This window comes from Stegodyphus dumicola, chromosome 6 (assembly GCF_044657685.1).
Source record: "Stegodyphus dumicola isolate Sdum_Otavi_A_Nest chromosome 6, ASM4465768v1".
In the NCBI taxonomy this organism is placed as follows: Eukaryota; Metazoa; Arthropoda; class Arachnida; order Araneae; family Eresidae; genus Stegodyphus; species Stegodyphus dumicola.
The window spans coordinates 182,555,385-182,580,387 of NC_140773.1; the positions used below are offsets into that span (position 1 = coordinate 182,555,385).

At 30.7% G+C, this 25,003-nt stretch overlaps 1 protein-coding gene across 11 annotated transcripts in view; it reads left to right on the top strand.

Moving 5' to 3' along the window:
- The window catches only part of LOC118203462 (myosin heavy chain, muscle-like), a 60,656-nt gene that overhangs the window by 1,934 nt on the left and 33,719 nt on the right, over nt 1-25,003 (top strand). For 6 of the 11 annotated variants that reach the window (XM_085819230.1, XM_085819233.1, XM_085819232.1 and 3 more), the window contains exons 2-12: nt 6,099-6,360; nt 7,561-7,704; nt 12,931-13,087; nt 13,537-13,564; nt 13,910-14,033; nt 15,611-15,703; nt 15,973-16,036; nt 16,113-16,211; nt 18,891-18,994; nt 21,202-21,459; nt 24,119-24,268. In XM_085819230.1, the coding sequence (XP_085675356.1) occupies nt 6,157-6,360; nt 7,561-7,704; nt 12,931-13,087; nt 13,537-13,564; nt 13,910-14,033; nt 15,611-15,703; nt 15,973-16,036; nt 16,113-16,211; nt 18,891-18,994; nt 21,202-21,459; nt 24,119-24,268 (1,425 nt within the window). In that variant the 5' untranslated portion in view covers nt 6,099-6,156. Of the gene's footprint in view, nt 1-6,098; nt 6,361-7,560; nt 7,705-8,290; nt 8,432-12,930; nt 13,088-13,536; nt 13,565-13,909; nt 14,034-15,610; nt 15,704-15,972; nt 16,037-16,112; nt 16,212-17,475; nt 17,580-18,890; nt 18,995-21,201; nt 21,460-24,118; nt 24,269-25,003 lie in introns of all 11 variants that reach the window. The other 5 variants (XM_085819235.1, XM_085819239.1, XM_085819234.1 and 2 more) reach the window with 3 other exon arrangements.

The window sequence follows — 25,003 nt, forward strand, 5'->3', positions numbered from 1 at the left end:
ACAATGGGATGCAATGTACTTAATATAATTAATAAATAATAATTATTATTTGAGAAGCATTTTAAAAATTTCCTTAATTTGGACATCTAAATATTATATATATTTATCATTATATGTATTATATGTTTAAGGCTCACTTATTCTGCTTAGTATATCATTTTCAGAATTATTATAGTGTAACTATTTTTATATTATATTTATTGCATTGTAGCTATTTATATTCTTGTTATAACTCAGAGACTTGTAACAAATTATGCATCAAATTTTCGATTTATCCATAAAATATGTATATTACGTTATATAAATAAAAATTAAATTATAAAAATTTAGGCTTTTAAATTTAAGCTTGGAAAATGAAGGGTGATCCAAAAGTCACGGACATCAAACTTTAAAGAATTATAGAAGTTCCACAATGGATATTAATGGCAATTTGTTTCAATAGATGATACCCCTATTCTGTTACAAGTAACTTGAATTTTCAGTTGTAAGAAATGCTATTGGCTTTGAAAAACGGAGTTTTCCCAAGCAAAACGAATTTTTTTGACTGCGCATTACTTCGCAGAACATAAATTTGATGCGACGTCATCTTATCACAATCTTAGTTGGTGACTACAACATTTTATTTCTGATCTCTTCCGTTTTGTCTGAACTGAAATGCTACAGGCAACTATTTCATTGATTATGGTGAACGTTTTCCTTTCCTCAAAATTAGGTTACCAAGTATAAAATAGTTGTCTTGTTAAGTTCACGAACATTTGGGAAGGTTTTTTAAACGCTTCAATGGTAACTTTACCCCAGGAATGCTTGCAAAATACGCTCAGTCATAAAAATTCCCTCTGCTTGGAATAAACTCATCGTGCACCAAACAAATGATTTTTAAAATTAAAAACATAAACTGCAAATGGAATTTTCAAGTGATAACTATAAAAAGTTAAATATCATACTTAAAGTCGTAATTTGATAACTTAAATTAGTTTCCATTTTATATCATCCCTAAACATTTACTAGCATTTCACGACAAAGGATTTAAAGAACTAAAGTTGTTCGATTACTTAGATAATCGTGTTAGTGACTTAGTGATTAAAAGCATAAACTACAAATGAAATTTCAAGTGGTATAATACTTGTAACAGAATAGAGATCTCAGTCATTGAAACAATTTGCTATTAATATCCAGTCTGAAGTTTCCCGAAATTTTGCAGTCACGACTTTTAGACCACGCAGTTTTCATAATTCTTATTTTTGATTAAAATAATTATTAAAAACAAACTAGTAATGAGATATATTTTTTGCACCTCAAAAATGATTTGCTTTTTATATTTTTTTTGTCTTTTTTATTCAAAGCTTAGTGCTTGAAATTAACGTATTGTAAATCATTGATGTTTGTCACATTTTAAAAAATACATAAAAATTCTGTTAATTAATGGATGAATAAATCTAAATAAATCGAAAAAAGAAATTATGAAAGGGTTTGTTAAGAATTTTTAACATGTTAAAGTAATTACTTATCAAACCTTTATGTTTAAAATTTTTGAATAATTATATTTCTCATGTTAAATCCGTAATATTTATACTCACTTTATATAAGATAAAACATAGAAATTTAAATTAACATGTCTATAAATATGGTATTTAGATTTAAATTACAATTACTAATACAACTGAAATTAAAATTAATCACAGCAGACGGGGAAAATGTAATTATTTCATGAATGACGAGAACCACCATGACTATTTACATACTTTTGTTCTGTTATAGGTTATTTTTCAGTTAAGGAAAATGTAAAAATAGAAGATTTTTTAGTCACTCACATTTGTACATTATTGTGGTTATAAAACAGTATATTTCTGCTGAAAGAAATTTAGTATTATATAAGAGAAAAGTTTCGAATATGAAGTTAAGAATATTTCATTTGAGAAGAATTAACTTATTTTGTAAAGTTTTAAATAAATTTCAGAGCAAGTTGCATTTTATTGAAAATAAGCTCTCTTCGTTTACTAAATAACAAGCTCCAGGAAAAATTTATAAGTAATTTGGAAAGATAATAAAAGGGCCTTCAAAAGCATCAGTTTAAACAAATTGGGATTTTATTTCCCTCAATTTTGGATATTTCTTTTTAAAAAATGTATTTAAAGTTCTGCGAGAATAAAATCATCACATATTTCCTTTCACTCCTCTTTCTTTGAAACCAATTTAGAGAAAACAACTTTTATGTTTATTATTCTTACTAAACTTTCGTCAGGGTTATGACTTGACTTTAAAAAAGATAAGCGAAATTTATTCTGTGACTGACGTTAATTTCAATCATAAATTGAATATATTTTTAGAAATAAAACAGCTAAATAGATATCTTTAGGAATTCAAATCGAGTATTCTGTTTGATGCTAAACACTTGCTTGTCCTTGTAACACAGACCTCAATTATTTTTTCTTTCAAAATTTATCACTCTTTAAAACATAAATTAATATCATTCTAGAAGAGAATTGTGTTTACTTTATAAGGTATTTCTCCCGCCTTCCTAGTGTGCCTTTGTGGTGTAGTGGTTCTGTACACTGGGCCGGTATTCCACAGGTCCATGGTTCGATTCCCGGCGAAGGCGTTTCTAATTTTTCATCTTGTCTGCTTCCAAAAAATACCTAATGTCTCTACAGTGGCCCCCGAACTAAAAGGGTGTTGGATGATGATTCTCCTCACCCAGGATTTGGCGATTGAGTCCCCTAAAACCCCAGTAGCCCTTTAAATGGGGGAGTATATAAGGTATTTTCTCTCGCCTTCCTAGCGTGCCTTCGTGGTGTAGTGGTCAGCACACTGAGCCGGTATTTCAGAGGTCCGTGGCTCGATTCACGGTGAAGGCGGTTGCTCATTTTTTATTTCCTTTGCTTCCAAAATTCCTAATGTCTTTACAACTTTAAAAGCTTTATCCTTCAGGAACTTACATTTGTGCATGATATCCACCTCAAATGAAAAGGTAGAATGCAGAGCGTGACAATTTTAAAATAATATATATATATGCGATATTTTAATCAGAATGAAATATTAGGGCGGGAATTAGCACTGTATAATTGCGTTTTTGAGATTCCAAATTAGAAATTTTATTCAGTTGTAGATTAGCATCCTTCTTCATTTCTTATAAAGATAATGGATTTATTTTAAATAAAATGCAATTTTTTTAAAGTTATTATGCACTAAATTATGTTATAACACTGAAATGACTTTTAGATGAATATGAAACAGAGATGAAAAATACAATTAAGAATACATTAATTTTCGAAGAATTTTAAAGAAATGCTTTAATAATCTTAACGCTTATTTTTGTTGATCTTCTAAAAATTCATTTACGATTTATATGTATTTCATAAAATAGTTTGTGTTAAACAAATCTTCTAGTAAATAGTTTAACTAAGTGAAAACGTTTTTAATATGGAATTAAACGTTAGTTGACCGAATTCCTTTAACTAAATTTGTTAGTCATGTATTTAAAGTTCTCGAAGGCACTGGTAGTTCATGACAAAGCGCAATGTGTTGGACAAAGCTCTATTTATTTTCCTTAGCTTATAAAGTGAATATAACATCCTATTTAAACAGAAATTACAATTTATATTTATTTCAAAGGGTAAAGCTAAGAATAATTGGTAAAGTTATCTTAATTCATTCTAATTAAATAGTTCATGAACAAAACCATATATGGTTCCCCAACTGATATGTTTTGATTTCTTAAATCCATGTTTAAAATAAAAATATCAATGACTATTAATTAATCCCATTTTTTTCTGCTTAATCCTGATTTTTAATTTTAATTTGCATGTTACTTTTAAGTTAAAATAATTTTCCCTAGTTGTTAAGAATCTATTAATGATCATCTGAAAATTCCACCATTATCAGCATGTGAAAGAAATTTTACCAACAGCTGCAAATGTTGCAAATGTTGCAACAGCTGCAAAAGTTGGCTTTCGGCTACAGAATTAAGAATTTACGCAATATATGCTCTGAGGAGAACCTCTGTCAAATTCCGAATCTTGAATGCTGGTGTTAGTTATACAGAATCTTCAAGTTTAAATCCTCCGAGCTTTATCCTTAGATAAAAGAAGATTTATACTTCTTTCTGTCAATTTATTGACCTTTCTTAACCTTAGTCTCAAGAGATCTGGCTCATAATTTTGTCTTTTAATTTGCTAACTTCACTTCGAAAAACAGAACCTTGATAAAATTTGGCTAATGAAATCTGGCACTGAAACGAACTTACACAGCAAATGATGGATATAAGGAACATAGTTGGCTGTTATAGCATACTGCCTAGAACCTTGCAGCGTACCTATTCAGTGAGTGTCTGTGCAGGAGTGAGAAAGCTCAGATCCCTAAACTAACTATTGAATGAGGATGGGCTCATATCCATTTTGAAAGTGCAATTGTCACGTCATATCAGGCGGGGGTGAAAAGTTCCCGAGCTTCAATGCCAGCTGGAATCCACAGCTTTATAACTCCTTCGATGCAAGTATATAAAGATTTACACATAAACACGGATAAATGTTGTGCTGCATCTTTCCATCTTTCCTCATATTTGCAGATTTCCTTTTTTTAAACACCTTTTCGCGGGGTTTGTTCTTTTCAATAAAATCATTTAACAATCTACTTCCGGTAAACATCATCCGAAAGCGATCTAATGAAATGAATGCACTGCTATATCTTGATTAAATAAGTTTTTGGTTTATCAAATAAATGCAGAAGTGTCATCGCGGTTTAATTTATGATGAAATAATATTCTAATAATTTTTTTGTACAACTTAGCATTATTGTTTTTAAAAGTTGGTTTTAAATATATAATGATTTTTTAGTACCATATCTCGAATTCTTGGAAGATTAGCTCTTAAAATGGTAGGCTAAGTGTAATTGTTTAGCTTAAGATTGTTTTAGGCACTAAATTTGTATACTGAGTTTTGACAAAAAATTTTAAACATATAGCATCTGAAACTTTACAAAAAGAACTGCATAAATTAAAAAATTAGGACCTATACAAATCATCTGAAAATTGCATTTTAAAAAATTTATAATTTTTTTAAATATGAGAATATTTTTTAAACTTTTTAAAGTTTGTTGATTGTAATTAATTGTTAACTCTTCGAGACTGTTATCTGAAATAATCAGATTGAACTCGAAGTGAAACTGGACTCGACATAAGCCAGTTTCTATTTAATTATAATTAATATTATCAAAATATATCCATCCCTAAAACCCATACCAAAGTAATATCTGACTTCAATTTTCTTTTTTACCCATTTTTACTTGAGTTGATAGTTAATTTAGATTAAAAAGGGCTATAAAATTATTTTTCATTAGTGACTCTCTTGATAATTTTGTTTTCGTAAGAAAGTGAGCTTGTAAGGAATTATCGCATTCCTCTGTGCGTATTTTCGTGATGTAAGTTGTTAATATATCTAGTTATATTGGAGGTTTAGTGGTTCGAAGCCTCTAAACCTCCAATATAACTAGATATATTAACAACAATGTACAATTAATGTACAATTAAGTTTTAATGCTTTTGCTTCGAAGAAACATTACAGTCTGTAGAGTCATTAGGTTCTTTTTGAAGAAAGAGACGTGAAAAATGTGCAATGCCATTGTTGAGACTCGAATCCTGGACCTCTGGAATACGTATCGAATATGTTTTCAATTACGCCACGAAGGCATGCAGAAACGAGTGAGAAAATATCTTACATGTCTTCACAGTGGCGCCTAAGACAAAATATGGTGGAACCTGTATTTGCCTGACTTGTCTCGTGCCCCTTTTCTAGTCGCCTTCTAAGTGTGGGAGAATGTAAAAGAATTTCGCTCTTCTCTATGCGGGCTGTTGTGCTATAAATGGTAAAAAGCAAATGTAATATCCATGACACAAATCCCAGCAAAAGAGTAACTGATTTTTTCCTGTTTGCTGCTTTCAAAGAAACCTAAGTTACTTTCGCATTCAGATTTTTTTCAAAAGCTTAAAAACTGCATTTAATAAGTCAGTTTTATAAAATTATTGAAGCAGAAAGATAAAAAAGTCAAATTTTGATAACAAATTTAGAATATTTTGCATACTATTTATAAAAGCGTTCTTACAGGAAATCTGCTGAAAACGTTCTGTTGATCACCGCACCGAACGTCTGAAATCACACAGCCATGACGAAGCACCACGATGCAAGCGAGGATCCTGATCCCTCTGAATATCTTTTCGTTTCCTTGGAACAGAAACGAAAAGATCAGACAAAGCCGTACGATGGCAAGAAGATGGTTTGGGTTCCAGATGAGAAAGAAGGATTTGTGCTCGGAAATATCATTTCCACTAAGGGTGACATGTGCACAGTTGACGTTAATGCAAATGAGGTGAGACGCGGGAAATTTTATTCTTACGTTTGACAGGCTTGAGAAAACTGTCTTAATATTTTGAAATTATGCCTAAAATTAACAATCATTTTCTGCGATGCAGAATAATGCAGAAGAATATTGCAGTTACTCGCAAAGAGTTTCAGCTTTGCGTAAATTGTAAATGATTTTACTTGTAATTTAATTTAAACTTAAATTACTGAAATTTCAGTAAACATTATTAGGCACATTTAAATTACTGGTAGATGTGCATGTTTAATTTAAACTATTGGACAACATTTATATTTAATTTAATTTGTTAACAGGCACACGCGTTCAGTTTAAATTACCGAAACTTTTCTAAACAGGTTTTATGTCGCATAGGAGTTTTAATATGTAAGTGTTTTAATTGAATGCAGATTTAGGGCGCAACAATTTAGTCAATCTGATGTAAATGCTCACTAGTTTGCCTGTAAATATAGTATTACTTTAACATTATTTTGCAATATAATTCTTTAAAGGAGTTATAAATTTAGGACTTAATTTCATTCGCTAAATAAAAATATAAAAATGGGTTTAATCGCAAAATCTGTGACTAGACTTGAATAACGTTGTTATTAGTAAATCCTAGTTTAGAAGTATTTTGAAACTCAACTGGGAATAACTATAATAAAAAATTACATTAATTTTTTGGCACGCTATAAAATTTTGATATTACTCCAATGCTACAACGTATGTTTTAGTATTTAGTTGCGCACCACAAACATTTTGATATCGAATTCTTACAAAAGCAAAATTAAATTTTTATTAAACTTCGAATATTCCAGCAAACGGTATTTATATTATGCTTTAAATGTTAAGATTAACAGAATTATTGCAGGGCTTAAATCATTTTTTTCACTTCATACCAGAAAGTTATTACGTAATGCTTTCAGTTTTTTTAACTCGAGAAGGTAATTAAATCTTTATTATATTCGTTATAATTCTCTTATTTTCTCGTTTTATGGATTGCGCTTAAAAATTACAAGCAAAATACAACAAAATTTTTCTTGTCACTTATCTTTCTGGTGAGTGTGCTTATAAATCTTATCATGTGGTCTGATAAAAGAGCATTTTAGATCTAAAAACTGAAAGTAAACTATGCATCGCAGCATTAATTAACTGCGGCTTTCAAAGATCTTATATATTTCAAATTTCTCAAGTATCTACCTGTTTCTGCAGCGAACACTGAAAAAAGAACAGCTTCAACAAGTGAACCCACCGAAGTTTGAAAAATGTGACGATGTTTCTTCGTTGACATATTTGAACGAAGCAAGCGTCTTGCACAACCTTAGAGATCGGTATATCAACTGTAACCTCATTTACGTAAGTAATGTAATCGGCCACATCTGTGGCCGAGAGGAAAGACACTATGGAAACAAGCTGGTAAAACTTCTGAACAACGAAAGGCTGTCGTTGATAGTAAGAATAAATTTAACTGTAAAGTTTGTTTTGTTGAAGAACTTTCAAGCATAAGGAGAAACTATTTTGCAGGTTTCCTTGCCCAAGCATATAACATGGAACCTGCAATCGTGTATTGTTTACGAATACATACATTCTAAAGCATTTGCAAAAACTATTGGGACGATGGTACATGATTTTCTGCCTTGCACACTCTGGCATAAAATTAATAAATATAAATAAATAATCTTCAGTCACAAGAATTACCTTGCAATTTTTAATATTTTAGAAAATTTGGTAAAAGTAACTGGAAGTGACTGTAACAAAACTCCTTCAGCAAGTCTTGTTAAAGCTTGTGCAAAATGAAAACACCGAAAATATCTTATGACAATTTATAAAAGAACATTCTTACCATTTATGATAAAGCTGTTCCAAAATGTCTTTCCTCCCGATCATTTTTTACTCCTTAATTTTTCTAATATGTTTCTTGTTTTATTGCTCTTGAAAATAGAAACAAGTGAAAAAAGATCAACTCCAACAAGTGAATCCTCCCAAATATGAAAAAACTGAAGATATGTCGAACCTTACGTATCTAAATGACCCCAGTGTACTTTACAATTTAAAAGAGCGATATTATGCCAAACTCATCTACGTAAGTATTGCCTGAAAAAGCATGCTTATTAACCTGCATGACTGATCTTTTTTACTAAGTTTTTGAAACAAGTTTTGCTAACAAAGGAATTTGATTTAGATTTATTTAGCTTCGTAATAAGAAGGATATTTTTAAAAGTGAACATTTTTAAGGCAATACGCGAAAATGCTAGTACGTAATGTTATTTTATTTTTTGTATTTGTTTTGATGTAACTTAGTTTTTGCAAGCTTTTTTTCTGTTTAAAAGTTCTTACTCTTTAACCTTCCACATGAATATTTGCGAAGTTTTTTTTCTCTTTTTAGTAAATACTTTTGAAGGAATACCTATAAAATTTAATCCGGCTAGAAGTATTTTGATATTTTTTATGCTAATTTTTGAAGTGTAACATTTTGATTTTATGTAATTTTTTTTTTTTTTTTGAATTTGGCTATTTTTTGAAGTGTAACATTTTGATTTTATGTAATTTTTTATGCTTAGCACAATACTTTCACGAATTTTTCTTACAAAGAAGAGTTGGCATTATTAAAATACTCCTGAAGGTGATTTTAAAAGAAATCACAAAGTTACACTTTTTTAGCAACACAAGCGTCAAAATCAGATCTTTTATACGAAATATGGCAATCGTGAATTTGAAATGTTTTAGAAGAATAAAAGAGACTTGTGTATTATGTAAGATATATGTATATGTACTGCTAGAGTATTAGACATTTTAATTAATAACATTTCTTTGCATTTAAAATCTTTCAATCGGCCGAGCAGTGTATACTCGTATATATTTTCAAAGATACATTTCCACAGTCCTTTAAATAAATATATAGACTTGCATCATGAAATATGTTCCCAAAATTATGACTGCTTTCCGGAAGGAAAAGAGTTCATTTACAGAGCAGCAAAAACATTTTCGAATTGACATTAAAGAAATACCTTTAAGATAAAGGTATTTCTTAAAGCTTTAAAAGGAGCTTTTTTTGAGAAATCCAGAGTTTCAGGTGAAAACCTTTTGGCCGTTTGAACGGTTTTAAAGAATGTAAACATTTAAAATAAAAGAATAAGTAGTGATAAAATAATTAAGAAGCTTTTTTATTCGCATGTTTCTTTATGAATTTATACATATGTACGCAATATAGTTATCCTTTGATTATTTTCCCTTTGCAACGTTTTACATGTATGTTAATTACCTCCTACATATAGTTAATAAATCCTTAAATTGTATGCGCAGCGTATGATCTCTATTTATAAATTTATATATATGTACCCGTGTGCAACTATGTATGTTAGTATCCATGTCTCAGTACTGTAAGGAATTTTGTTACTATTAGATACTCAGCAACAACATTTTATTGTTAGGGAGATATGAACAAAATTCAGTAATGACATAGTATATGATCTATCATATTTAGTTATTTATTTGTTTTTGAGATGGGGACATTAAAAACGCCTTTTTTAAATATGAAAATAAATACAAATAATTAAAAATATATAAATAAAAATTTCTCCATTAATTAACTTAATAACCTATTAAATTTCAAATTCCATTAAATTGAAATTCCTTCTAATTTTACAAAAAAAAAAAAAAAAATCAGGCGTTAATTAAAAGGTCGTTTTTAAGAGTCATTCAACCATATACATTACGAATATCGTTCATCAAGCCCCCCCTAAAAAATCATCGTTTTCATTAAACGATCTCCACGATGTTTCTGCGAGATAACGTGGAAGTAATGCGATGTAGTAATCCGGGTTTGAGTAGCTTTATAATTAATTCAATAATAATGGCTTTATAAAATAAATAATCTGGTGTGTACACCCTATGACTTTTTATACTACCTATTAAATTATATGCATTTTTTGTGGTATTTGATTCATTCACTTCATTTTTTGGTTCATTTTAAACTTATTTCCTCGAATTTTGTTAGAGATATATGTATCTCATTCAATCAATTCAGTTCTCATTTCAGACCAAAATACATAAAATCACAGTCTTAATTAAAAATTGTAAAATACAAGAAAAGCTAAATAAACAAATGCGGTTAAATTTTTTTTTTCCAATTAAAATGAAAGTTTCTGTGCAAAAACAAGCAATTCGCCCAGCAGGCAGGAAAAGAGATTTTTCGGCGCACAAAACTGAAAGTTAACTTTCGGCCACACTCGGCAAAAAGGCACTGAAGTTCGTGCAGAAATTGACTTAGTTCATTAATCCACTAAGAGTTGCAAATGTAAACTAATGGCGGCTTCGTTAGATTTAGTAGCATTCTTAAATACCTTTTAAATTGTTGATAATTCTACAACTAATACAAGCAGATTAATTAAAGGCATCTTAAACGGAACATAAGAACACCATAATTCAATCACTTTTAAAGCAAAAAATGTATAATTTACCAATATATTTATATATATATATAAACTGAACTCATCGAGCCATATAGCAAACTGGGTATGTATGTATACAGGGTCTTTATAAAATCCCATACCCATTTTGATGTTTAGTAACTCATAAAATAATAAAGATAGATTAAAATTAATAACATAAATAGTTAGATAGACTCAAAAAGTTTCATGACCCTTGTCAATGAAATTCCACGTGTGCCCCGTTCGTCGCACGGAGAATATCAAGTCGATATTCAATTTCATCCCAGGTACCGGCAAACATGTCGACATCCACAGAGGCTATTGCGGTTGTAATTCTGGCTTTTAGGTCATCAATGTTCGGCACTCTCCTTCTGTAAACGTTGTCCTTTACTAATCCCCAAAGGAAAAAGTCCAGCGGCGTTATATCAGATGATCTGGGTGGCCAAGGAATTGGACATCCTCACCCAATCCATCTTCCTGTAAAATGGTCATTCAAAGAACTACGAACGATGGTACACCAATGAAGGTGGTTTACCATCTTGTTTCAAAAAGACATGTGGCTGAAAGTCTTCTAGTTGTGGAAATACGAAGTTTTCCAACATATCTAAGTATACGACTGATGTAAAAAAATCTGTAAAAAAGAAAGGTCCAATGAACTCGGTCGTGCATTAGTTCACACCACACATTAACCTTCGGGGAATCCCTTTGTGCCTCACGGTATTCATGGGGGTTTTCAGATCCCCATATGGCAAGTTGCCAAAGTTGCCAAAAACAAAAGAGAGAAAAATGCAATTAATAAGCAGACGATATTTAGAAAAGTACAGATATTTAGACTGGAAAATGAAATTATCTGAAATTAACCACACGCGCAGACGATATTTACAAAAGTAAAGATATTCAAACCTGAAAAGGAAAATATATAAGTTATTCCATCCATAATTGCCATAAGTTTGTTTATATCTTCATTATTTTATGAGTTATTAAACATCAAAAGGGATCCGGGACATTATAAACACCCTGTATAGTTAATTACTTTTGGTGCCGCTGATTACAGTCAAAAAGGGTTTGTTCTATGTGATTACAGAAAAGCCTCGAAGGCTATTTGCCTGAGAGGGGACGCCTTTATGGAGAACTTTCTAAGGGAAGCTAGCTCGTATGCACGTTAAACATGGGGAAAACCATGAAAATGCTCACCAGCAGACCCGTTCGCGGGATTCGAATCCCGCGAACAGACTGCCTGAGTATCGCCAGTAACTTTACCGCTGGTGGGCTGCAGTCAAGAAGGGAGGTGCCCAACTGCGTATTATAGTAGTCCCATACACAAATTTTCAATGTTCTGAGTTAACTCGTGTTTGAGTTATGCCAGATATATACATACGTACGTAAAGACTTCGTGAACAAATTTATTCTGAATCCATTTTTAAATCCATTTTAAATTCATTTTGGGGAAAAATGTCGTTCATTCAGCCCGTACTTACAGATGTCATGTAAAAACATCGTTCAAATGAATTCAGGAGCGGTCAAAATGGATAGTTTCGTTGAAATATGGTGCCCCAAATTTTCGCGATTCCTTTACTTCGTACAAGTGAAACTTCAGTAACTCTCATGGTCGAACGTGCGATAAAATTGAGAGAAAGTGAAGTGATTAAAACAACAACCAATTTTAGTAGCGTCAACCAAAAAGCGTAAATAGTTAACTAAAAGCAATAGATCGCGTACTACTTCATTACCCAATATTCGTATGCCGATATATATATATATGTGTATAATAAAAACTTGTAGTAAGCTGCAACGGACTGGCGATGGTTCTCTACATTATAACTTGAAGAGACTTTACTACATTATTAGAAAGATGACACTCGCGAAGTGAGACCAAATTAATTTAATGATAAATATATCTCTAATGAAATTCGAGCATATAAGTTTAAACGAAATGCAGGAAAAAATGCGTACAATTTAATATTACGTACAAGGAAGTCATGTGGCGTACACATCAGATTTTTTTTATTTATGAAAAAATTTAATTGAAGAATTGTTAGATACGAGTATAAGGAAGATGCATGTTATACAAGATTTTTTATAAATATAAGGGCAGAGGAAAAAATACTTTGTGAGAAGAAGAATTATTTATTGCTTTTTTTTCTCACCGCAGACATATTCAGGCTTGTTCTGCGTAGCAATAAATCCATACAAACGCTTTCCTATCTACACTAACAGAGTGGTCCAAATGTATAAAGGAAAAAGGCGAGGAGAGATGCCACCTCATATATTTGCTGTTTCTGACGGAGCATATAATGACATGTTGCAAAGTAAGTACTTCGAATTATTAAATTTGCATATCAATACGTAATTTTAAAAGTAATGAATGCTAATCACGAAATTCATTTGCAATAAATTCTTTGGAATGTGAAAACACCTTTCACGTTAGAAACGTTTATTTTTCATGAGGCCTTTCTCATGAATAGTTCTTAATGTGTTGCTATTAGCCAAAGCATAAGATTTTAATTTATCTTTTAAAATCAATCAATATAAAATTTCTTAACAGTCTGACAGATTTATAAGAAATAAACTAACATGTTAACAACTAAAATTGTAATTTATTCATTTGATATTACCTTTTGCCTCTTTGCTTTTCCTGTGTTCTCCATAAAATTTATTTGTTAATGTTCAGAATGTTTTCATTCTCACAAAATATAAACTGGTAGAAGTTTTAAACTATGCTTCAATTAATTAAGTTGTACATTCTTTTATATTTCAGATCGTGAAAATCAGTCTATGTTGATTACGTAAGTATTTTTACTGCCCTATTTTTGGCATAAATTGTAACTGATTTTCAAAAAGATCATTTCTCAGATTTCTGCAGTTCTCATGTTATTCTGATTAACTTATTTTCTTTAAAACATATCACTTTTTAATTTTGATTATATTGAAATTGTTTTGAATGTTATTATTTTATTTGTCAGACCAAATCCCATACTAATTAGCTATCTAAAGCAATATTATTTAATAACTAACAATTTCATGGAATTCTTATATATTTAATGCCTTAAATATCGAACTTAACGCCAAAATGTAGGTTTTGAATAAGATAAGTTATACTATTTATTATAGTTATGTTATATCACTTACAGTGGGGAGTCTGGAGCCGGAAAAACAGAAAACACGAAAAAAGTTATTGCTTATTTTGCTAATGTGGGTGCTGTGTCAGCAAAATCAGCTAAGGAAAAGAAAGAAAAAGAAGCATCTTCAAAGAAGGTAAATTTGAAATGCATTATATTCCTAATTTCTTCTTCACTTTATAGGAAACAAATACTAAAAAACTTATTAACATTTAATCGTAATAAAATAAAAGAAATGTATACGACAATATTATTTAGTTTATCGCGTTATGAAAAAAATGGCGACATTTAGAGCGGCCAAATTGCGAACACCTGTTCTTCATCCGAACATGTTCACTTCGAAGCCTGAATTTCGAATTTGTTTTTCATTTATTTCATTCTTAGTGCGGATTCAATGACATTTCGATTAACAAACTTAACGATTTAAAAGCAAGGTGTTGCCACTCGGAAAACTGCAAGATACTTCTATTTAAATTTATTCAAGAAACTCAGCGATTTAAAAGAAATGTGATGTTACTGCACTGTAAGAAATATAAAAGCACTTTTATTCTTCACGCATCAGAGTGTTGCCATTCTGAAAAGTGTAAATAATTTAGTTTTTCTTTCAAGTTTAATCTGCGTGTTACTGATTAGCACACTAAACGATTTACAAGAAATAAATGCAATCCTCTCTCTCTGTTTGCACATTTTACCTTGATTGTAGATTGTATCTTGATTTCTGTAACTTGTATTATGTTATAAGGTATTTCTCTCGCCTTCTTAGCATGCCTTCTTGGTGTAGTGGTCAACACACTCGGCGCCTGTCGAGAGGTCCGTGGTTTGAATCCCGGTGAGAGCAATGCTCATTTTTCACATCTCTTGCTTTGAAATAACCTAATGTCTCTATAATGTACTTCGATTACTTTATCTGATATTCTATCCGACACTCGTTCTGTCTGAGGATACTTGCATTATTCACTCTTTCGGCATTTGGACCTTTTGGTAACCCTCCTTTTTCTTCCCTTTCCCTCGTCTCCGATTTCTCTTTTGAGATTTCCCACGTCCAGAACTTATTACGTCATGTGCCGGGCTGTATTTCAGGAACCGGCATAATTGCTGTCAGCAATAGTTAGGTATCGTAGTCGTCGTCTTTCACTCTGTTATTATTAATTGTTTAGCCGGACCTGTGAAATTATACTACTTGGGCTCATTAAAATGTTCATATGTTTCCTTTATTTTATTTTTAGCGGTTGGCCGCGGAAGCAGCCAGTATGAGGAAAGTCAGGGAGTTTTTAAAACTTTATTTAACCATTAGTAAGATATTATATGATTGCAATAAAAGTTAGAGTTAAATTCAGGCAACTGAAAAATTTGGATATTATTAATATTACTCTTAATTTGTTGAAAATCAACTGCAACTTTTGATTTAAAAATTAATAAATTTACCTATTGAACATTTTGAATTTTTTACTTACTACGTTGCTTCCATAGATGTATGACATTAATAAATTTCGTAACGAATATAGTGTTAAAATTTATTTTCAGTAATTATGAAGTACATCACCTCAGTCTACTAATGTTTACATTCCACAAAAAATTGTCTTAAAGCCCTATCTTTCCTATTAAATTCTTTAAAACTAATAAATATTTTCCTATGTACAATGATTGAATGTGATTTTGAATCCAACTATTAATTTTCGAATATATGTCATTAAACGATAACGTGTTTTACAGGGTAATTTAGAGGACCAGGTTATTCAGACCAATCCAGTTCTAGAAGCTTTTGGAAACGCCAAAACTGTCAGGAATGATAACTCATCTCGATTTGTAAGTATTTACGTTGGAAGAATTTTATATTGAAATGTAAATTAATTACGGTAATTAATATTCAAGCAAAATTCAAAAGGAAATGTAGCGTTTTCCGGTATCAGTTTATCGGTATCGGTTTTTTAGTACCTAGGGGTATCAGTTTTTAGTATCTTCTGAAAAAACTTTTTTTTTTTATCATCGGTGTCGGAATGAATTTTTCTCTAATCTTTTTCTTTTAGTATATTCATATTAAATTAATCAGAAATGACAGAACAGTTCCTTTTTAGGGTAAATTCATCCGCATCCATTTTGGACCAATGGGCAAACTTGCTGGTGCTGACATTGAAACTTGTAAGTATAAGCATAAATGCATAAACTATTCGCTCTAGGTTTTATTCATATTCTAAAGTTTTACGTTTCTTAACAGATTTATTAGAAAAAGCACGTGTGATATCTCAACAGCCACTTGAACGTTCCTACCACATTTTTTATCAAATTATGTCTGGAAAAATTAAGAACTTGAAAGGTAAATTTTTTGATTAAATAATATTTTAGATTTTATTTACTGTTAAAATACCAAAACAAAATTACTGTTATATTTTTAATTTAATTCAAAAATATAATAATAATTATTATAGTTTACTATTACAGTTTAGATAACTTCAATTTAATTATACTTTAGATTTTATTCTTGTTAACATATGAGATAAATTACCAGTTTAATTATTTTTACAATTTCATTAAAATTTTATAAATTCATTTTATTAAAATTTACAGTCTCTTATATTTAAAGCAGTTTACTTTCTATTTTATTTTGAATATTAAACATTCGATAAATTCATTTAGTCTACTAATACAGTAAATAAAGATTACAATATTAAATCAGATAGATTACGAATATGTACATGCACATATATTTTACAGATAAGAAATTGGAAAAATTAATAATTATTAATTATTAAAATTTTTGCAAGATGCTGCAAAAGTAATTTTATAATCAACATATTATTAACACGAAATTGAAATCTTACCACAGTGGCAAACTTACAGGACAGAAAAAATAAAATTTAAAAGACCAAAGCTGAAACAAAAGTAAGTCAATACAATAAAATTCATGCAATATTATTTTTTACTTAATGTTGCATGAATTTTGATGTATTGATTTTCTTTTGTTTTAACTTTGATTTAAAAAAAAAAAAAAAAAAAAAAAAAAACCGTTTTGCCTCTTCTATTAGGAGGTTTGCCACTATGGAAAGATTTGAATTTTGTGCTAATTATCTCTTGTATATTTGTATATTATGTGTATAAATGTTTAATAAAATTCAAAACTTGCATTTTCAGTTTTTTCTTTGAAGTAAAAATATTTTAGGTATAAGTAGTTACCTTAAGTCGTTTCATTTACTTATTTCGAAAAATGAAATTTAATTCAGTGATTCTTCAAATAAATAATTAGCTTTTTTTTTCTTTTTCTTTTTAGCTTCGCTCTGCATTGTAACTGGCTAAACTAGATAATCAATGAAAACTTTGTCATTATCTTAATCTTAAATGATAAAATTCATTTCAAACCGTTTAGGACGTTTTTTGATTTCGTTTGTTTTTATAACAAATTTCTATTATAAAACTATAAGAAATTTTAAAAAAAAGTCCAGCAGGGAAGTTGTCACTCTGATATTTTTATTATCTAGTTTAACCATCTTCTCTATACTCCAATTTACTATCTCTGATGCTACAAGCAATGCTGTTATTAAATGCTTTTTTTTTTTTTTTTTCTTCTTCATTTGCTATAACAGAAAATCTGCTGCTCAGTGACGACATTCACGATTATCACTTCGTGTCCCAGGGTAAAATAGACATCCCAGGGGTTGATGATGCAGAGGAAATGCAGTTGACTGATGTGAGTACTATAAACACGACCAGCTGTAGTAGTAGATAGTTAATTAGCCCTTCCTGACCTAATTTCCCAATCTACCCACATTCCATCTGAAATCTTTTGTATCCTCCAAGTACCTTTCCTTTTTTCCCGTTGCCTTATAAATCCTCAAATCATAAGAGTATTAAAAAATCATTCTTCATGTCATTCCTTCCCCTTTCCTTCATTCCTCACTTCTAACTGAATACTTCAACATCGTCGATTGGATTTCGAATTTACGTTAAAGGAAGAGCGCATTCCATACTGAATCGGTTGTGGATACCAGAAGAAGCAATCGTTTTCAACTGCATTTTTTAATCCAGCATTTTCAAAATCTTTTGCACATTTGAATCAAGATTTTACATTATATTTTTTATTTTACGATATATTAACGACGCAGAATTTGAATCAAAAAATAAGATTTGATTTTTGAAGAGAAAAATCAAACTATAGTGTTCTAAAATTTATGAAAAGCATAAATTCAGAATTACAGTTTTAAATACCCAGCTAATTCACAAATAAACAAAAAAGGACTGTTGATATCTGAGTCATTATTAAGGTAAACAAGCAATCAAATATTCCTAGGATGAGCTTCTGAGCACTTTCGTAAGTGTTGAAACGCAGTTACCGAAAATAAAATTAAGAGGGAAAGAAAGCGATATCACTATTTTGGTTGTACACATAAGAATAAATTGTCTGAAAATTAATATCTGCTGTTATCTAAATCAAATACAATTAGTCAAGAGTCATTAATTGTATTTGCATAAGGAATCTTAGTAGCTTTTAAAATTCAACTTCCTTCTTTAATTTAAAAGAAAGAAATTAAATGCATGCGAAAACATGGAGAGGTCTGTTTTCATCAGGATCGAAACTCTATTGCTTTAATGCTGAGCTAAAGCATTTTAGCAAAGCTAATTATCTCTGTTCGTTTCTCTTCGCTTTGCAAATAATAAACTGCAATGCATTGAATTTTCGCTGTATGAGAGGTGTGCTTCATCTTTGCAGAATTATGTTACTTTTCATTCTGATAAATCTGAAAACTTAAGTATGTTTTATATCTATAAGCGTTAAGGAAAGGTTTTTTTATTAGAACTGAAATAGTCTCAGAATTTCGTCTGTATAAGTGAAAATGCAAGAATGGACCCAAAACGAAATTAATCCAAATATTCTTTGTTAGTACCCATTTTGTTCTAACTCATAGGTTAACAATTAGTTACAGTATGTGTTATCGGATTCTGCATGTTTTCCCAGCCAATCCTTAACCTTGTTCTTCGTTCAACCTTCCTCCCTTTACAGAAAAAGTCCTTCTTTCAAACAACGTCCACGATTATCACTTCGTATCTCAGGGTAAGACTGATATTCCCGGAGTAGATGATGGTGAGGACATGCTGGTAACTGACGTAAGTACTTAAACATTTGTTGCTTTTATGAAGAATTTATGTTCATGGGGTAAGTTCCGATTCACTGCATTAATGTATTTCCCATAAGAGTTGAAACAGAAACATTAAATTAAATTACTACCTTTGTATAATAATAAAATGAATCAGTAGTATTATTAAACCTCTAAGATTGAGAGAACTGCGATTACACTTTTTAATACATATTTTCTGATGTATATTTTTCATTAACTGTGATCTCAGCCAAAAATAAACAGTTTTGATTGAGGCCCAAGGAGAAACATAAGCAGTTTAATATGACGTATGATTGGTTAGTTAAAATTTATACGCAGAAAATAATAAACTCTTCGGAAGAGAGAATGTTTTTTGACAGTGAAATTTATGCAACTTATAAATGAAACTTTTCATTTCGCTGCAGTAAATCTGAACGCATAAAATAACTTGCGTTAATTATTTATACCCCTATTAGCTGTTATCCCTTTCATTTTGGAAAAGTTTCACATCTGCTACGATAAAGAATTCTCTTCCAATATGTTAAGCTGTGGCTATGGAAGTTAATATCAGATGTTAGGCACTAATTACAACGAAAAAAAATGAAGCCGCATTAACAGACGAAGATCAAAATCAAAGCATGTTACTTGAGATGTTTTCATTGTAATTATATAAATAGATTTACAGATAATTTAGTAAAAACGTTATAAAAATTTAATACAATTTTGGCATTATAAATTTAGAAGAGATGTTCAAGTTGTAGAGTTTAGTATTCTCGGCAATCAACTGAAGTATAATTCTTGGTAGAGGGGAAGCAAGTTATGACTAAGTAGTAACTGAAACTGGAGAAGGGTGTAAAAGACACTTTATTGAAACTAAATAAGAACAGAAGACCAACTTGCACTTACAACTAAGCCAACCACTAGCGGTGAGATAACTTAAAGTAACAGTAAGTAAAATTTGAAATTAAAATTAAAATAAACTAGTGTTCGAAGGCTATACAATCGATTTAACTCGAAGTTGGCCCAGAACGTAACCGGCAGGGAATTCAACTATAGACAATTATAATTTAAGTCCGAAGACAAGCACTCTTATGTAAGATAGCGACTTAGTACCTTGGGCACGACAGACAGAACACGTTCTGTCTTATAATCTCAAAACCCACACCTTAAGTAGACATGAACTAATTTGCATTCTGGCGGGAAAACGGAAAGGTAGCAATGATGACAGTACAGATTCAAAACAAAATAACTGGTTAAATAACGTAAAGGAACCTCACTAAGCAAGTTTCTCACTTGACCTTGTTCTTCCCCAGGAATTTATTTCATAATATTCATTTTAGATGATCCATCATATTCCTTCAAGCTCTTGTATTTAATTTCGTTAATAAACATCTTGCTCAGAGTTTTAATATTTTCAGTATCACAAAAGAGAGTTGCTTAAATTTCGAAAATTTTACGAGATGTTCCAGTAATAAAAAATTTATCTTTTTTTTTACTGGAAAGTTTCCAAATACCACGATTTTCTTCGTTATGTATTCAATATAAGTCGACACAGTGCTAATATATTTTTCGGTTTCTATATTTTAATGAAAAAACTTTGTTATGTTTGAGAAGACACAGAAAGTCAGAGATACAAATTAATAATAATAAATATAATACTTATAAATGACATTTTATTTAAAACCCTATTTTAAATCGTTAAGAAACTATTTTCTGCAACCATAATTAATTTAAGTAAAGAGAAAGAGTATGTTAATACAGCTTTTAGTTAATATTTAATTTTAACATGAAATTTGTTTTGACATAACTATGTAAACGCAGTTAATTATTGGAACTTAAAACTCATTTTAAAAACATTTTTCCTTTTTTCAAAGAGGCTAAAGGACAATTTTCATCTTATTTTTCCCCAAAATAATAAACTTCGAAATTTTTGCATGTAGTTTCACATTAGTCACTAGGAATTAAATATATATATAATATAACGAGGTTATCACTAAGTAATTTCATTTAAATTCAAATTTAGCTATCCCTTGAAAGATTATGGATTCATTAGCAATTGTATTTAATAAATATATTGCCGATTAATTCATTTCTTTCTTTTATTTCATTACAGTAAAATGCAAAATAATTTGATCTCAACAATACAGATTTCGAAGCATAATTTTTTTTTAGAACTGGAATAGCAAAACTTTTTTGTTTTCTTTTCGTTATCTCTAGAATGGTTTTGATGTGCTGGGTTTCACAGATGAAGAAAAGCTCAATATTTACAAAATCACGGCTTCAGTTATGCACTTAGGAGAGTTAAAATTTAAGCAAAGACCTCGAGAAGAACAGGCAGAAGCTGATGGAACTGAAGCAGGAGAAAAAGTTGCTCATCTTCTCGGGCTTAATGCTGCTGATTTATACAAAAATTTATTGAAGCCAAAAATTAGAGTTGGCAACGAACTTGTTACACAAGGAAGAAACAAAGAGCAGGTTTGTTATTAACATTCTTTAACTAATAGCCGATTACTTTACTTGTAATGTTCTCCAAAACTTAATAATACCGCAAGCAGTAAAATTAGGTTAGGTTAATTGTTTAAGGGAAAGGACCTGAAAGCTATTTGCCTTCTTCCTAATGTAAAGGTGGCTCGTATTCACGTTACATGCAAGGAAAACAATGAAAGTTCCTTTGCAGCCAGCCAGTTTACAGGGATTTGAAACCGAGTCGAACTATCAGTATTCAGGGATTTTGCGGCCCTATTAGGCAGTAATATCAAAGAATTTGTGTTTTTGTCATTGAGTATAAAAAAAACGGCAAAAAATATGCTGCCTCTGAGGCTTTCAAAATTTTATTTCTAATGCATACGCTTTGAAAAGATGTCAAAACAATTTAATATTTTGTAGAATTAAAGACTTTTTTCCCCTCTCACTTCTGAAAAACGGTATGCAGAATTCCTTGAGATCACAATAAGATGATTGTAGTTAACAGCTATTCTAGCATGAAAATATTTGGTAGCAAACGATTTACCTATGAAAGATCTAAACGGTCACTTTATTATCAGAAATTAAGAGGAGTGTTTTTAATAAAACTGAAACAATCTGCCGTAAACAATCCGCCTAATGTGTACATTTTATTATGTACCTGATTTGCCTTTCCATGCCAAATGAAGAGGATATGATGAAACATGCATTTAAAAAATCTCCATACTTTTATATGCTCGGAAAAAAAATGAGAATTCTAGAACGTATCAGTTGGTAGTGCTGAAATAATTTATTATTAAAAATCTTAAGACTTTTCTTTCTGTTTTTCTAGATTCAACAAACTACTTAAACGGATTTATAAGCACTGATGTGACAAAAATCATGGGATACCTCCTAATTCCGTGTCGGATCTACATTTGCCCGGTGAAGCGCAGCAGCTCGACATGGCATGGAGTCAACAAGTCGTTGAAAGTCCCTGCAAAAATATTGCGCCTTGTTGCCTCTATAGACGTCTATAATTGCGAAAGCGTTGCCGTTGCAAGATTTTGCTCACGAACTGACCTCTCGATTATGTCCCATAAATGTTCGATGGGATTCCTGTCGGTTCATTTAGGTGGCCAAACCATTCGCTGGAACTGTCCAGAATGTTCTTCAAACCAATCGCGAACAGGTATGGCCCGGTGACATGGCGCATTGACATCCATAAAAATTCCATCATTGTTTGGGTACATGAAGTTCATGAACTGCAAGTGGTCTCAAAATAGCTGAACATAACCATTTCCATTCAATGATCGGTTCAGTTGGATCAGAAGACCCAGGCTATGCCATGAAAAAACAGCCTACACCATTATGGCGCTTGCACGGTGCCTTGTTGGCAACTTGAATCCATGGCTTTGTGGGGTCTGCGCCACACTCAAACCTTACATCAGCTATTAGCAACTGAAATCGTTACTCTTTTGACCAAGCCATGGTTTTCCAGTAGTCTAGGGTCCAACCGATATAGCACGAGCCCACGAGAGGCGATGTCATTTTTTCTTTCTTTTCACCATTGACGGAACAGCTGGCCCACTGAGTTAGGTGCTTTTCAGCCTGTTTGATCCCGTCGATGGAAATAAAAATAAGTACATGAATAAACATAAATAAAGAGCTTAGTACTGTGTCCTACAGGTATTGGCCACGAAACGATGTCATTCTTTTAATAAAGGCACTCGACTTGGTCTCTGCTGCCATAGCCTATTAAAGCAATATTTCACAGTACTGTTCTACCAGACACGTCCGTCGTACGTCCCACATGGATTTCTGCGGTTGTTTCCCACAGTATTATTTGCCTGTTAATACTGACAAGTCTAAGCACACGTCGCCGGTCTTGGTCCTTAAATGCAGGCGGTAGGACTGCGTTGTCTATGATGGGAGGTTATGCCTGAATTTAGGTATTCTCGGCACATCCTTGGCACTATGGATCTCGGAATGTTGAATTCCCTAACGATTTCCGAAATGAAATATCCGATTGGGTCTAGCTCCAACTACCATTCCGCATTCAAAGTCTGTTAATTCCTGTCGTGCGGCCATAATCACATCAGAAACCTTTTAATGTAAATAATTTTAATACAAATGAAAGCCTTGCCAATGCCCTACACATTTATACTATTTTTATGCGATACTTCTATAATCTGTATATTTGCATATTTCTATTCCATGACTTTTGCCACATGAGTGTGTAAATAACTGATAACCTGATACATAATTAGATAGATGTATGAGTCACGTGGATAAATTATGTTTCGTACATAAAAACAGTGAAATATTACTCCCGCTGCCTACTAGTTTGTGCAATTACATTAATATTTGCTTTGGAATCTTTGTCAATTTTTTTTTAAACAATGCTATTGCCAAGACTGTATAACAAAATCTCATTAGTTGAAATAGCCGAGTATTTAAGTAATAAATATTTAGTGAGAATGTTTTACATTAGAAAAACATTCTAATTATCAGTTTAATGCCTATGAACTTCATTCTGCAGAATTATTACGGATTGAACTATTGCTCAAATATTCCATTTAAATTATTAAAGCAACAAATAGTTCGAAAAATATTATTAAATCATTCACGTGTTTCTAGTATATTACAGGTGTATTATGAGAAATTTAATGTTTTATCCTTTATTTTAAAGGTTGTATATTCTGTGGGAGCTCTTTCAAAAGCAATGTATGATAGATTGTTTAAATGGCTTGTCAAGAGGGTCAATGAAACTTTAGATACTAAACAGAAAAGGCAATATTTCATTGGTGTATTGGATATAGCTGGGTTTGAAATTTTTGACGTAAGTATGGTTTTGGAGAAATTTTTCATAATTTTTGTTATTTATATCTGTTAAAACAATACAAAATTATATCTAGGATTTTTGAATAAATGTCAATACTCCGAATCTAATCAATATATATATATTGATTTTGACATCTGAGCATTTTGATTACGTATGAAATCAAATTCTTGAAATTTCAAGAAATGTTATTTTTATGTACATATTTTTCTTTATTGTTTTATATTATAATCATGATCACTTCATTTTCATTATTAAACATTAAAATGTTTATTTTCGTTTAAACATTTATTTATTAAAATCATAGATTTAATTGTTGATAATATTCTTTATGTATACATGTTTCTTTCAATGCTTTATTTATTTTAACTCATTTATTTTTTTAAACCGAAAGCGCTGAAGGCATCTCTTTGTTTTTAAAAAATTCAGCTATGTTCAAGTAAAATTTCTACTCAAGAATTGGTTAAATCAGCAAAGATAATAAATAATACGAATGGTAAAAAAAAAAGAACTTTTAGTGTATGGGATTTAACGCATCTTAATCCCCCTGCCTATTTATAAAAGACCTCATCAAAGGCAACATTTAAAACATTAATAATACGAAATATAATTTTTGAGAATTCAGTCATAAAATTTAAAATCGTTATTGCTTGAAAGTTAATATATTTTGCGTTTTAATGAACTTATTTTCTGTACATATTTTTAATGTAAATAACATATCATTCTAGCTTTTGA